This window comes from Acanthamoeba castellanii (genome assembly GCF_000313135.1).
Source record: "Acanthamoeba castellanii str. Neff unplaced genomic scaffold scf7180000084682, whole genome shotgun sequence".
In the NCBI taxonomy this organism is placed as follows: Eukaryota; Discosea; order Longamoebia; family Acanthamoebidae; genus Acanthamoeba; species Acanthamoeba castellanii.
In genome coordinates this window covers 148,575-162,961 of record NW_004457265.1, presented here as the reverse complement: position 1 = coordinate 162,961, position 14,387 = coordinate 148,575, and the positions used below count along the sequence as shown (strand labels likewise).

At 52.4% G+C, this 14,387-nt stretch overlaps 7 protein-coding genes and 1 pseudogene across 7 annotated transcripts; 4 read left to right on the top strand and 4 right to left on the bottom strand.

Annotated features, from left to right (window-relative positions):
• Nucleotides 1–788: 788 nt before the first annotated feature.
• ACA1_122770 (uncharacterized protein) lies at nucleotides 789–941 on the top strand (the record flags this gene model as incomplete). Its single annotated transcript, XM_004333448.1, has 1 exon — nucleotides 789–941. A coding segment is annotated over one exon (153 nt), but the record flags the coding sequence as incomplete, so codon positions are not given.
• A 950-nt stretch (nucleotides 942–1,891) lies between these two features.
• Nucleotides 1,892–3,697, bottom strand: ACA1_122760 (Xylosyltransferase; the record flags this gene model as incomplete). The annotated part of the gene is made up of 7 exons (XM_004333447.1): nucleotides 1,892–2,087; nucleotides 2,223–2,384; nucleotides 2,459–2,558; nucleotides 2,632–2,884; nucleotides 2,972–3,154; nucleotides 3,229–3,441; nucleotides 3,581–3,697. 7 exons carry the CDS (start codon nucleotides 3,695–3,697, stop codon nucleotides 1,892–1,894), a joined length of 1,224 nt encoding a protein of 407 aa, XP_004333495.1.
• Nucleotides 3,698–5,502: 1,805 nt separating this feature from the next.
• Nucleotides 5,503–6,125, top strand: ACA1_122750 (annotated as a pseudogene).
• Nucleotides 6,126–6,321: 196 nt separating this feature from the next.
• ACA1_122740 (uncharacterized protein) lies at nucleotides 6,322–7,956 on the bottom strand (the record flags this gene model as incomplete). Its single annotated transcript, XM_004333446.1, is given in 4 exon segments — nucleotides 6,322–6,487; nucleotides 6,498–6,685; nucleotides 6,711–7,538; nucleotides 7,654–7,956. The coding sequence occupies 4 exon segments, from the start codon at nucleotides 7,954–7,956 to the stop codon at nucleotides 6,322–6,324; spliced, it is 1,485 nt and encodes a 494-aa protein (XP_004333494.1).
• A 57-nt stretch (nucleotides 7,957–8,013) lies between these two features.
• On the bottom strand, nucleotides 8,014–8,349 carry ACA1_122730 (uncharacterized protein; the record flags this gene model as incomplete). The annotated part of the gene is made up of 1 exon (XM_004333445.1): nucleotides 8,014–8,349. One exon carries the CDS (start codon nucleotides 8,347–8,349, stop codon nucleotides 8,014–8,016), a length of 336 nt encoding a protein of 111 aa, XP_004333493.1.
• Nucleotides 8,350–8,461: 112 nt separating this feature from the next.
• ACA1_122720 (uncharacterized protein) lies at nucleotides 8,462–8,893 on the top strand (the record flags this gene model as incomplete). The annotated part of the gene is made up of 1 exon (XM_004333444.1): nucleotides 8,462–8,893. The coding sequence occupies one exon, from the start codon at nucleotides 8,462–8,464 to the stop codon at nucleotides 8,891–8,893; it is 432 nt and encodes a 143-aa protein (XP_004333492.1).
• Nucleotides 8,894–10,503: 1,610 nt separating this feature from the next.
• Nucleotides 10,504–11,290, top strand: ACA1_122710 (uncharacterized protein; the record flags this gene model as incomplete). Its single annotated transcript, XM_004333443.1, has 4 exons — nucleotides 10,504–10,581; nucleotides 10,655–10,789; nucleotides 10,872–11,064; nucleotides 11,139–11,290. 4 exons carry the CDS (start codon nucleotides 10,504–10,506, stop codon nucleotides 11,288–11,290), a joined length of 558 nt encoding a protein of 185 aa, XP_004333491.1.
• Nucleotides 11,291–11,821: 531 nt separating this feature from the next.
• ACA1_122700 (amine oxidase, flavincontaining superfamily protein) lies at nucleotides 11,822–14,151 on the bottom strand (the record flags this gene model as incomplete). The annotated part of the gene is made up of 11 exons (XM_004333442.1): nucleotides 11,822–11,945; nucleotides 12,027–12,183; nucleotides 12,258–12,399; nucleotides 12,505–12,641; nucleotides 12,710–12,798; nucleotides 12,877–13,104; nucleotides 13,197–13,414; nucleotides 13,510–13,588; nucleotides 13,701–13,777; nucleotides 13,858–14,007; nucleotides 14,101–14,151. 11 exons carry the CDS (start codon nucleotides 14,149–14,151, stop codon nucleotides 11,822–11,824), a joined length of 1,452 nt encoding a protein of 483 aa, XP_004333490.1.
• Between the last annotated feature and the right edge of the window lie 236 nt (nucleotides 14,152–14,387).

The following is a 14,387-nucleotide window of genomic DNA, read 5'->3' as shown; positions in this document are numbered from 1 at the left end:
ACAATGAAGGGCTTGGTGGTGAGGAAACTGCTGTTGATGATGGAGAGCAGAAGGTGACAAACACCAGTGACAGTGACTGGGTGATGACACTCTGGAAGAGGGAGATGAGTGGACGCTTTTTAAAGTGTGACATGGGAAATAGAGGGTGCTGTACCAAAGACAGTGCAATTACAAACATCCACAGCACGCTTTGAAAGCTGAACCCAGAGCCAATGGAGTGTTGCTGGATCAATGTGGTCAAGTAGTGCTTTCTGCTCACAGATTGTGGCATCATCACAAGTGTCCCATAGTGATTCCATTATGATGGCTGGATTCTGCTGCAGTGAGCAGTAGTTGGGGACACCATCCTTTCACCTGTGCCACAATGGCTGCACTGAGCTTTTCCTCCACACCAGGCGCTCCATACCTCATCCCCCCACAACCCTTTCCACCTGAAGTCATCACTGACTTCACTGACAACTGTGATGTGCCTCTCTTCCTTGAGTCTGAACTCAATGAATGGGCAGACATGTTTGAAGCCCATGCAGCCTTGACTGCCTCTTCCCACCCTACCTGTGATTCCTCTATTTTTGATGGCCTCTCTGCTCACCCTCTGACTAATCCTCTGTTGGACAGCCCTCTCTTCCACCTACAGACTTGGGTCAGAGTTGTTCAGTCTTGCACTTCATCTGATGCCCAACACTTCAACTTTGCCCCTGGGCTTTGGGTAGCTGTCTGTGCTGACTTGGATGAGGTGACAGAGGACTTTTGGATTGCAAAGATCATCACAGTGCAGCGCAAGAGGCTCAATGTCCACTGGTGGAACTTCACCAATGGTCACTGGGCTGACCATGGCACTGAAGGCAGTGTGCCCATTGGCTCTGTTCTTGCTTGTGGCTTCTCATTCCACCCCAACTCTGGTGTCCCCACCACCACACTCAAAGAGATCTTCCAGCACCTGTAATACACTTCTTCTCTTCTTAACATGTACACCCCAGCACACACCTCCTACCTCTCTATGTACACCACTTTTTCCATTTCATGAAAAAGTGACACTGTCACTTTTTCATGAGCACTCCATTGTAAGGCAAACAACATAGTCAGGTATAACATATAAGGGGGTGTTGCATATGAGCATGTAGGGCATGAACAGGGGAACAGGGTGGTATGCATCTCAAGGCAAACAGACGAGGTGGGGCCGAGCTAGAGTGTCTACAAGAAAACGGCCAATAGGAAAATACGGCAAAAATGCACAAACCAATGAAAAAATAGCAGAAAATCCTGCTTGCACGCCATTGGTCCAGGAAACTCCCTCAGCCCGAATGCCCCACGCCACACCTTGAATTGGACTAACCATTTTTGCGTGGTGTTCTTTCTACTCGCTGCTGTTGTTTTCTGCAGTGGCATGATGGGTACACACCACTTCTTTCAATTGTGCTTTGTGTTTGCTATCACTGACATCTTTCCTCCTCCTCCATGCAGGCAAGCTGTATGCCAACTAAATGGAAATCACAGAGGTTGGTTATCAATAGCGCGTGGCGGTCAGTCACGTGACACGGCACTCGGGGCTCCGTGTTCAGAGAGCGGCAACGCGCACGGAAGAGGCCTTTTGCGTGGTGTGAAACCAGCAATAAACAGACCCCAGTTCTCACCCAAACATCAGTCTATGCCTTTCATGAAGTTACAGACCGCACATGACGGATTCATGTTGCCCTCCACGTATCCGCACTTTGGATCATCGCTCCGCCTGCGGCGGCGGCGGCGGCCACGCCCGACCCGCGCATCCCGCGGCCCGTGCGTCGGACCATCACCCAGTCAGGCTGCTTCGCCCAGTGGCACCTTGACCTCACCCTGCCATGCGATGGTGTGTAATAAATAAATAAACAAATATGTTTATGTTTATGTCCTCTGTTCATCGCGTTGGGCGTTTGTGTGAGGGTTGTGCTGTCTCCTTCTCTATCTTCTCCTTGAGCCACGCCTCCATGACGGAGAGCACGTCGTTTGCGTTGGGATTAAACTTTCGGGCAAATAGAGCGGTGGAGTTCTTCATGAGTGGAACGTCCATGGGCTCCAGATCTCTCTTCCCGTTGTCACGCCGCCGGATGTAGCTGATCGACACAAGGAGGAGGGAAACACAACACAACACAGACGGCTCAGCCACACACAACACACAACACACGCACGGCAAACAACGTATAGGAGCGGGCTGGTAGGCGGGCGGGCGGTGGTGGGCGGACTCGTACCGAAGGTGGTCTGATACCACAAAGGGGTAGTGGGGCGACCAGACGGCGGCAGTCATTATGAAGTATTCGTCTGGCAACAAGATGTGTTTGCCCCACTGCAGCATCTTGCGAACGGTACTCGACGACACCAGCCACTCGCAGAACTCTCGGCTGAGCACCCACCTATCGCATGATGAAACAAGAAGTGAGTGCGAGTTTGTGTAGAAAGATAGCGAAGAAGAGGAAGCGCTTGTAACCAATGTTCGCCACGAGCATACGGGATGGTGGCGTTCACGTGTGTTCCGGATGGGAACTGGGCGACAAACCCCTCTGCGCCCTTGACTTGCACTGGACCAACTGTCGTAAGGTTGTAAAGAGAAAAAAATCAGCGCAGGCTGAAACGTCGTGGAGAGGAAAGGAGAGCGCGCACCAGAACATTCAATGTAATAGTTGTGGACTGCCTCTAGAAGCTTGGGTGTGGGGTAGGTATGTTCGATGAAGCTTTTCCCTCGATTCTGGCCAAGGAACTGCGTGATCTCCTTGTGCGTTTTGATGGGGTAGTCCATCCCGCTCAGGTTGATGAAAAACTCCCACTTGGCGTCGCGTTCAATGGCTTCGGCGATTGTCGCGAGCTCAATCCACACCGTTGAGATGCCGCCCCACGATGTCACGAAGCGTTCCCGCTGCAAAAAAGAAAACAAATCAAATTGCGTACCAAACAGTGACACACACACACACACACACCCACCAGGTTATGGTATGTCGCGTACAACCATATTGACGTTGTCGAAGTTGCGTGTGTAGTCTTCGACGGCCTGGTAAAACGGTGGGGAGGAGTCGCCGTCGATGTGTACGAGTATGGTGTCGTTGGGGTGAACGATGCCAGCCAGCAGCCTGACCACGGAGTCGGCCGTGTTGGGTGTCTTGATTCCGACATCGTCGTACCCGAACACCTTCACAACAACAACAACAACAACAACAGGTGAGTAGAGAGGTTCATAACAGAAGGAGGAGTTTGCTTACGTACCACGTAGGCCAGCTTGGGCGGCGAAGTGGGATCGTGCCGAAATGGTCTGCGTTGGCGTGTGAGGTTGGTGGCGCGCACCATCGAGTCGAGCACTCTCTTTTCGTCCGGCAGGAGGCTCAAGCCCTCAGGGTCCTCCCTGGCCGCCGGCCCGCAGAGGCCGCTTTTGGCCGCGCACTCTTTGCACAGGTCATACTGCATCCTCTCGCGGCAAGCCTGCAAGCGTGAAAGGAGTAGGAAGGAAGCATGAGGTGCGGGGGGGGGGAGAGATGGAAATGAGCATCGCTCCTCACGCATGAATCCATCACTAATCGATTTTAAAATTCTTGCAAATGTGAGATTGAAGAGTAAATACCTCCTCGTTCGGCTTGAAGCGGTTGGCGTGGGTGAACATGGAGAAGCGGGCAGAGCGCAGCACGTCGGGCAGCTGCCCGACCAAACTGAGGAACAGGTCCTTGTCGCGCACGCGCATGCGACTCAACACCGGCGCACAGATCCCAAGCTCGTCGACGCTAAGCTCCTTTCCACAGTCGTTGTTGGCCGGCTCGACGACGTCGGGGGGCGTGGGGGGGTAGAGGGCCTTCTTTTTCTTCTTCTTCTTCTTCATGCCCGACCTCCAAAGAAGGGCAAAACTTCCGATTCGAAGAAGTGGTCCCTCGCCACTCCAAGTAGTGGAAGAAGAGGAGGAGAACCAGGACGGCCAAGACAAAGTAGGCCCTTCGGGGAGAAGAGGGCATGGCTTGCTGCAAGTAAGCAAACAAAGAGTATAGAGCAAATAAATTAATTAAACGACAATTTTGCTCGACCACTGAGATCCTTGAGATCGCACTGATCGCAAGCTCATGACGTGCCACGAACCATGGCCATCTTCGACTCTCGGTCTAGTGGTGGTGCCATCGGTGGCGCGATGTGGTCACGCTCGGCGTCTCGATCGTACGGGGTGCACCTCAGATCGACAGGCCGTCACCAACGATCACCCGCAGTGCATCCGTAAGTCACCGACGAGATCTTTCGCGCGATGTGGCTTCCAAAAAAGCCAATCCCAAGTAGTAAAGATGTTTATCATTCTCGCCTATCACAATCAGCACAAGGGCGTCAGCAGTGTTTGTCGAGGAGGACCACTGGTGGCTTACACTGGAAAACTGTGCACAGGTTCACCCGTCCTCATCTTGTACCACTGCTCAATCATCAGGCTCTCCAGGGGATGCTCATCACTGGAGAGCTCATCCAGGTTGCTTTCTTCCTCACTTGCCAGAAGGGTATGTTGCCTTGAAACTTGCTGGCAGGTTGATGGAGTGCTGGGGTGGTGTTGAGATGTGTTGTTCACTCCTTCATTTGATGGGCAAGGTTGAGTGCCTGTTTCTGAAGTGCCAGGTTCTGGTTGGTCTGTACTCCCTTCACCTTTGCTTGCTGAACAACTCATTTAAACTCATTTACCATCTCCTCCCTCTCTGTTGCTGTCTTGGTGCTCTTCATGTCACTAAGTGTCATGTTGATATATGCAGACATAGAGAGAAGGGGGTACTTTTGTTGTGGCCACCATAGCAAGTGTGCCAGTTGGTGCATGTGCCAAGGAGGCACTTATGTTCATTCCCATAAGGATGTTCTTCATCAATCAGGAGGGATTCAAACTGAGAGATGTGACATTTGTTACATCTTGGAGGAGTCACCTCCAACCCATCCCAGTTGCCATGCAAGGCCAAGAGACCCAGGCTCTACAACCCACAAGCTAGGTTCTTATGAAGGATAGATAGAAGCATATAAAGCATCAAAATCATCTTTTGTCAGCCCCTCATGAGACATGGCACCAGTAATGATCTCCCACCAGCCACCAATTAATTTTATTTCAAGGAGTTTTGGTTATCCATTTTTCAGTCTCTTCCAATCTCCTTCCATGCCACAGCACATGATTTTATCACCAACAGAGCATCATCTTCAGATTGAGTGTGAGAAGAAGAGGTACCTATGCTTTACGATCTTTTGAAGTCATCCAACTCTCTCATCTTTTTCTTCTTCTCAGGCAATCTTTTCATGTTGCATGCTTTTTAGCTGCCCTACTTGCTGAGCTAGTTGGAGAATGAGAAGCAGCTCAAGCATATGGTGTTTCACAAGGAGCTATTCAGTATTGGAAGAAAAAGCTTCATGATGAGAACTTCCATCCCCTTCAGTGGGGTGGTTGCTGGCATGTAACATGTTTCACTTGGCCAACCACCCACTTTTTTTTAATTATTTTTTTCTTGCATCTCCAGGGGCCTCAAGTATGGTGATGAAGGGGATATGATCCTCCAGTACGTCCTGTGGCTTAATGTCTGGCTCCACCCCACCTACACCCTCTTAGCCCATGTCCAACTTCTTTGCCAGCTTGGCATCAACATCTCTTGGTCCTTTGTGCAGTGCATTTTCTGTGTGTGGAGATGGACATGGAAAAAGCCCTGCACACAGCAGCTATGAAATACACAGAGGACAACCTCAACTACTACGCCCTCTGGATAAACATCATCCCCACCCTTCACCCCTCATCCATCTCAAGTACTGCAATGAATCACACTTCACCAATCAGCATCTGCATTGAAATTGGCAAGTGGGCCCAGCAGGGGCCCACCTCTACACCACCTCCACCAACCAGCTCAGCACCTCATATTCTCTCACTCTACTTCTCAACCTTTCCAACTGTGAGAATCCCTTCTTCATCTGCATCACAAAAGATTCAAACACAGAGTGGGACTTTCTTGACTTCATCATCACTGCCATCAACAAAGGCCATCTCACTGCCAGCAATTTTTTCATCATCAACAATGCAAGCATCCACTTTGGTGGCCAGACATGGGAGCTCATCACTGCTCTTCTCAACACAGTCGGGGTCAGCTACCGCTTCCTTCCCACGTATTCCCCCGAGTTGAATCCTTGTGAATTAGTATTTGCATTTGTGAAGAATTTCATTCACAATTACCACTCCCCTTCCCTCCGATTGTTCAATTTGATGTTACGCGCCTTCCGCGATATGAGCTACAGGGCTGTTGTAGCTTGTTTTGAACATTGTGTCAACATAAAGGAGCGAATTACAGCGTCGGGATTTCTTTTTATTGATTTATTTATCTATTTATTGAAGGCGGCTGCACAATTTGTGCGGCCCCTTGTTGCATGTGTCGTCATGTGACGAAATGCGTAGCCCAACGATACGTCACCGTCGATGCTCACGTCGCCGTCGTACACGCACTTGACGGCGATGCCGCCGAACATGTTCGCGTAGGCCTTGGTGGTGCTCCGCGGACCGACGACCCACGACGGATCCGCCCCTCGACGTTCGCGACGACAGTGGGAGCCGGCCCGACCTGAGATCCGGTTCCAACACATCGGGCGACGAGCGCGAGCGCTGCAGCGGAGGGATAGCCAGTTTGAACGCGCGTTTGTCGTCGTCGAGGTGGCGGATGGCGATGGCGAGTCGCTTGCGATGGCCCATCTTGACGATGCCGAGTTGCGAGCACAGCGCGTCGACCCATCCACGTCTCGATGCTGTTCGGGTCCATCCACAGCGTCTCGCGGCACATGAAGCTGCGGATGTCCTGGGCGGCACTCGTGATCTCGATGGAGCACTTGACGCCGTAGTTCGCCAAACCGATGACCTCGAAGATGATGACCGAATCGTTGGCGCGGATGCGTTGGGCCATCACGCGATCGTCGACGTCTTCCCACGCCAACGGTTCTTCGCCCTTGCCTCGGATCTTGAGCTTCGTGCTCTCGTGTGAACAGACGGAGCGCATCGCGCCGATCCAGGCCAACCCGGCATTGACCTTGCGCAGTGTGGCGGCATCGATGTCGGTCGGCGGCAAATCGGTCGGCCTCTTACCCGGCCCGATGTTGGACCAGTGCCTGATTCTGTCTTGGCCGTCGGTGTAGGCTCGGATGACGGCTTGCATGATCTCTTGGATCTGTGCATTCCAGCTCTCGCACTTTGAGATGACGCCGATAAAGGCCCTGGCGTACTTGCGATTCGTCAGAGCGTGCTCGATGTACGGTTTCGGATCGTCGACCTTCCACTCGCTGACCGATTCGATCGTGAAGGTGCGATCGAGCAAGGCGCCATCACCTCGCACGCCGAAGGATCGGCGTTTGGTGCCACTGTCGTGTGGCGACGAACGGATGAGCAATCTCTGCCAGGTCGTCGGGCGCCCGTCGAACGCCGCGACCCACCCCTGCTGGGTGGCCCTGGCGTATTCGTTGGGTCCGACGCTGATCACGCAGCCGATTGAACATCGGTGCCAGACATCCAGCAGTTCCTTGGCGACTCGGGTTTCGAAGTCGTTTTCGAGGTACTTGTTGCCGGTCAAGAGCTCAAGCGGATCGCAGTGCGTGCCAGTCATGGTGAAAGTGGGGTTGTGTTTATGGCCGAACTTTTTGGCTTTTTATGCACACAAGCAGACCGGAAACATCGATTTTTGCTTTCGTGTGACTGTCGTTGTTGGCGATTTCGTATTTGCCATGTTCGATTCGATGCTTAAGGCCGCCCAAGATCTTCATGTCTTTGGGGCGTTCGACGTGCCATGCGTCTGACTCGCCACCGCTCCACAGTTTGATTTTGAACGTGGTGGGGGGTGCCGCGCCTCCCATGTTATGTTGGATGCGCTCGTAGATGCCGTCCACGATCCGATTCTGGGCGATGGCATGCACAATCGCGGCCGATTCTTCATGCGCGATAAAGTAGAACTTGTACTTGCCATCGTCGCGAACCATCCGTTCCACGAAGCCCAGCGCGCGTCGCAGATCTTCTTGTGTCCATGTCGGTGTTTATTACTCGAAATGATAGTTCCAAATAGGATGACGTAGTCCGTCAATGGCCTTACAGAACCACCGCTTCTTGGACGTGCTGTAGTAGTGGCGTTGCCAGTCGGTCTTGTTTTGTTCGCGGCGTTCGGGATGCTCGGCGATGATCCGCTTGGGGCATCCGCTCCTGAATCGCTCGCGGATCTGCATGACCACGAATCTCTCGGCGTGATCGTCGTCGTGCGTGCTCTCGGTGGCGTAGACGACACATACGGTGCCCGGCGTGATTGTGTCGGCATACTCGAGCGGCGGATCGTGGAAGCGCTGCATGAAGGATAGCGGGATGGATGAGACGGCGTGCATGTTTGTTGTTGCTGTTTTCGGACGATGTGTAATATGTGAGCGGAGCCCAAGCGATGTCATTTGGCATAAAAAGAACGAACGCAAGGGGGCGGATTCTCTTATTCTCCACACAATGCTGATCAACAAGGTCTTTCGTCAGTGCGTGTCGTCCGACGACAACAAGACGCGCGTCGCGCTGGGCCTCAATCACGAATGGAAACCGTGCGATGTCGAGGCCAGCGATCGCACCGAAAGCGAGCTCATCGCCGAGGGTTACGTGCCCGCCGCAGATCAACTCCCGTCAGCGGATCGCTCGGTCTGGATCTTCATCGACCAGGAATCGCGGACCTACGCGATCCCTCCTCCGATCCGCAACATGCCCATGCCGCGCGCCAAGACCTATGGCCACGCGCCCGTGCAAAAGGGCTGCGAGATGCGCCTGCTATCGCTAGGGGGAGTGCCCGAGGGCTACGCAAACTCCAAGAATCTGCCGCACGAGATCTTCATGGTGGCACGTTACTTCACGAGGATCTGCGCGAGGACAAGACGATCCCCAACGGTGTAAACACTCCGACCCATGTCATGCCGGTGTGGCCTCGCTTCGATGCTTGGGTCAGGAGACCGGGGCGCTGCCACATCACCGCCGAGAGACCCAGATTGCTCCTGATTCAGCTGAGAATGTAATTTTTTCCTTGCATTTTACATAGTGCAATGTGCTTCTCTCTTACCTGCTTGCTTACCAACAACAACAGGTCATGTCTTCTACCAGCTCATCCTTATGGCCTACTCTTCCAGCACTGAAGCATGAAGTGTCCTCAACTACACTCCACTTTGGGCCAGTCATTTTCATGCCAGCTTTCATCTGAACTTCAGCTATTCCATGACTTGCAGTATGAGGTGCATGGAGGCATGACAGGCTGGTTCAGGAAGTTGGGCACACAAGGCCTGCACCCACACACACACACACACACACACACACACACACACAGGTGAATCATTATGCACCACAGACAACTCATGTGGCTTGGTCCACACAAGTGTGTGTGGCTGTCTAAGGACACCATCAAGTTCACAAGAGTTTATTTAAATGGACTATTAGATGGATTCAATGGTGGTCCTAAGGTGTCAAATGACAGTGATGCGCCCAATGTGTCAGCACACTCCAGGCCATCACCCCTGATTGTGCACATGAGTGCAGTCCAAGCCTTTCTCACAGAGGTGACATGTGACATCAGTGAGTGCTTGAAAGCTCACCACTTTCATCAGGGAGCACCTCCTGAAGCTCCACTGCAGACTCCCTCACAGAGTGTGAGGACTTGGATGAGATATGTTGTCAAGGTTGGAGCTGTGGGACTGCTTGTGGTGGTGAGGGCTTCTGTCCCTGCTCCTGCTCGTGCTCCTGCTCCAGCTCCTGTGGCACTTGCTGTGAGATGTGCTGCTGTGCCTGTGTCTGTTGCTGTGGGTGCTGCTGCATCTGTGGAAGTGGGTGTTGGGTTCCTCAGGATTTTCAATTTCTCTTGCATGATGGTTCCAATTGCAGGGTTGAAGAGGGGTGGTAAATCTGTTGATTTAGTGGGTAGTTAGTGATCTGTTTAATCACATACACATACACAATGAAAAGGGGGAAGGGTAGAGTACCTGTGCAGGTGTGCTGGGAGCTGATGCTGTGGAGGTTGAGCTGGAGGAGCGTGGCAAAGGTCAAGACAAGGTTGGGGTACCAGCTGCACTGACCTGAAGCCCCACCAGTCATCATCCAGGTTGTGATGTAAGAGTGGTTGGAGCAGATGATGATGGTCTTGACTGCACTGCTGATGATGTTGGCCTAAGACTCATTCAGCTGAGCAGATGCCACCATGATGTGGACCCAGATCAAGAAGATAATGGAACTGGGATGTTCCTCTGCATTGCCCCACAATGATATCAAAAGGCTCATCAAGGTCATCTACAGCATGTTGCTGTAGCATTAGGGGTACAAATAAAGGCGCCAAGGAGAAGAAGAAAGCTGGTTACAAAAAAAACAAACAGCCCTGAACATGCAGTTGCCCAGCTTCAGAGAAAAAGAATGCATGAGAAGAAAGAAAAAGGAGAGGAAACTCACTGCCCAATGGCCACATTTAGGCCAACTGCGTCACTGCGTTCGCCTGCTTCAGTAGCTAGCAAAAAAACAAACAAGACATGCACACGGTCGCAAGGTTTCCAAGTGGCGAGTGCTTACCCAAGTGGCTTTCAGCATCCATCATCCTATTGCAAGTGGTACCTGCCAGCAAAAGCATAGGTTGTATTATTCTGACTAATCCCCCCTCCCCCCCAAACACACACGCCCAAGTTTGTGCCAATTCTGTTTCTTTCATTGGCCAACTCCATCCCCTTCAGTTGGTGGCTTGTCTGGATTGCTCATCTTGTAGTGGCCACAGTTGGCTACGTTGGATTGCGCACTCGAGACCTGCGCCTCCTAATACCTGTGCGTAGACCTTATCTCTCTCTCTCTCTCTTGCGCCCTGCTTCCCACGCTAATGCAATTGCTTTGGTGTGTGTACGTGCAGCACTTCATCTACTCGATCATGGGGCTTGTTGTTCTCATGGCGAGCTTTTTCGCGCTTGTTTTTTTTGTCGGGCAAGGCTTCGTCTTTCGCCACGGCTTTGCGCTTAGCCTCCTTGCCACCTTGTGCGTCTCTCTGCCCCTGGGCTTCATGCTGTGGCTGGAAGTGCTCCTCATCAACGACATCCTTGCCAAGAGTACCCTTCGTGCACTTCTTGTGGTGCTGGCTTGTGTGCCCATCGTGAGCTCACCCAAGGTGGCCTATACCCAGAATACCCAGGAACACGTTTGGGCCGTGGGCTCCACTTGGGCTTCATCACCAAAGCAGTTGACCAGGTGGTCGTCGAGGGATCTTGGGCCATCGCCTTATTTTTTCTTTTGCTTTGTCTTTGTTGGTACCACTACCAGTACCAGGCCACATGACGTGCAAATGGTGCATGACCTACTGTGATCACCCGAGGATTTATTTCTTTTCTTATTCATGGAAAAAATAAATAGCGCGGCCTCCATCGTCAGCGCCAAGCCCGCTCGGTGGTGCCCTGGCGTCGTTCCGTTGGGCAGCGCCTCCGTCGAGCCGCGCCTATCGAGCCTCGGCATGTCCACCATCATCGCTCCTACATATGCAGAACAACCACCACAACAGTCAACTTGGGCTTGAGTTACGTCATAAATACTGCGCGCACGCACTGAATCGCAGCCCGAACAACAGTGTGTCTGCATCACCACCACAATGCCCAATGCTGAAGACACGCCACACACCGACGATCTTGCGCACGATCTACGCGCCATCGAGCCCTCTTGGTTATCATTCAGCAGTGCCAAACTGGCACCCTTTGAAGGCACCTTACACATAAACTCTTCCAAACAAAACAAATACCCAGGGAGATGGACGCAGGTTGCAGAGCAAGCAGGCAGAGAAGTTGCAAAAGTTTATTAAGAAGCACTGGTAGCTCTTCAGAAGAAGAGAGAGAGCAGGGGAGTGAGCATTGAAGCAGATGACAATGATGTTGAGGTCTGGAAGCAGTCATTGATTGCCTTGGCCTGTTCAATACCTGTGTACATGGCACCATGCACATACCTTTCATGACCATAAAAAAGACATGTGTGGTTAGCATCAAAAGTGAGTTAGGCAGTGAGGAGAAGAGGAGAGATCAGTTACCCATTGTACTTGTCAGCTGCCCACTCACCAGCAAAGTAGACCTTCTCTTGAACAGGGACGAGGAATGCACGTCGGAGGGAGGGGTAGGCATTGATATTTGTCCCAGCCCACACAGACATGCTGTAGGGATCCTCCCACCAGCTGTTCCTCAGGAAGCCTGTAAGGAGAAGCAAGAAAAAAAACAATTGTAAGCATAGACGGGCCTACAACAGATGCAGAAGTGGTAGATACCATCGGGCTCAGGGGCGCCAGGGAACATAGCCCTCAGCACCACCATGATTTCAGCCTGAATCTGAGCATCGGTGAGGTTGGCCAAACGCTTGCCCTCGTCGCCAGTAATTGTGGCAACCAGTATATTGGATCCAGGGAGTAGCTGCAATACATCGAGGTGAGCAGGTGAGTGGAGCCATGTGTACACATCTACCATAGAAGGTGTAATCCACAAGAGAGGCAAATGTTGTAGCAGCTCAGTCAGTACCTTGGGAAGATTCAAGTTCTGGAAAGATGGGAAGTAGCCCTCAGTCGAGTGGGTGTAGGCAAAGAACTCCCGGTCGCCCAGGGCCTCCCAGAAGTACGTCGGGAAGTGCAGAAACACCTTCATATACTGAGCCCTTCCTGATAAAGGTGTGAGCTGCGATAAACAAACAATGAACTGTCCAACAACATAAAATGGTAGGTGATACCAGAGAACGAGGCCAGCAATGGGAACATGGTGGGCAGGGCAGGGGTGAACTCGATGCTCCCCTCGACAAGCAGGTGGTCGGGAATCGCCCTGGAGACATATATCAAGATGGTTAGGGCGGTGGCGGTGGTGGTGGTGGTGTGGAAGCAATAGCGGCGGAGAATGTACATGATGACTTTCTCGGCTTCAATGACATCTCCGTTCGCCGTTGTGATCTTGATGATGTCATTGGAATAGTCGACCAACTTGACGGGCGATGAGAGTCGAATCTTCTGCCGGAAGGGCTCCGACATCTTGATGAGGAGGTTCTGGAAGCCGGCCAGGTTCAGGCAGTCCTCCGCAGCAAAGTCCGCCTTGGGGTCGCCCTCATCCATCATGGCCCTCAGACCGACTCCTCTGCACGGTTGGTTGATGTTGGTGTTAGCACGAAGGGAGGGGGGGAGGGCTATCAACATCACTCGGGGTGGAGGAGATAAGCAGTCAAGTACTCGAGTTGTTCTCCGTAAGCCCAGCCAAAGTAGTACCAGAGCATCCAATTCCGGACAGCGTAGTCCGTTTCGTTCATGGTACTGCTCAGGAAACCAATATCCTCAATAGCACCCATGAGGGACTTGTCCGGTGTAACCTGCTCAGCCATCTGGGCGGCGACGTCTTCCAGTTCGGAGTACATGGCATCAGACTCGGTGAGGTAGTGATTCACAACGTCCTGCGAAATGCATTCGTTTTGCCACACAAACACACACACACACACAGTGAGTTGGCCGGTGGCAAAAGCGAGCGGTTGGAGGAGTGTGTGCGTACATCAGGAATCAGGCTGCCGTTGGGATAGAAAGTGTACATGTCCACGAAGTCGGTGTAGGCGCACGGAAGATCATACTTTCTGCAGTTTAGCAATATTGAATTTGAGATGAAATTGTGCGGACCCTCAGAGCAAAGAAATGAAAGAAGAAACCAGCTAAGTAGATTCTAATCGCGAAGCGGTAAAAACGTACTGTTTGAGCTCCCAGAGGAGACTTCCGTTAGTGCCCTGGAACCAGGCACCGCCCAAGTCCACGGTGTGGTTGAAGAACTGTTGTTGTTGATGTTGATGATGATGATCATAAGCGGTGCTTCGTAATTGATCATAGGGGAAACAACTTAGTTGTTTACCTGAACTGAGTGCAAGCGTCCTCCTACTCGGTCTCGGGCCTCCACAATGACAAAGTCGTCCATGCCCTTCTCGTGGAAGTGGTAACCGGCTCCGATGCCTGCGGCTCCAGCACCGACGATGGCCACCTTCACGCGGGTCGTCGTCGCCGCCTTTGGCAAGAAGAAAACAACAACAACTCCGTTTGCATGGCCAACGGGGAATTCGACTGCGCAGAGTAGCTAAAACAAAGGTTGCAGCCGTACCGCGATGGTGAGGAAGCACGCAAGGATAACCAGCGTGACAAAGCGGTTCATCTCCTGTGGGGTAGGTGTAGTGCTTTAGCGGGTTGGGGGTGCGAGTGCGCTCTGTGCGCCGCCGCCTTATGTTCCCCTCCGCTCCCTTGCCGGTGGCCAGCGATTGGTTGGTACCCACCAATAGCCACACTTCATTTTCGAGGAAGGAAAATGACAGACGGAACCTACGATGCGGAGTTCGGTAACCTCCATTGGCACACCGTAACCAAGGTAAGCAGGTTGCGTTAACTCGGCCC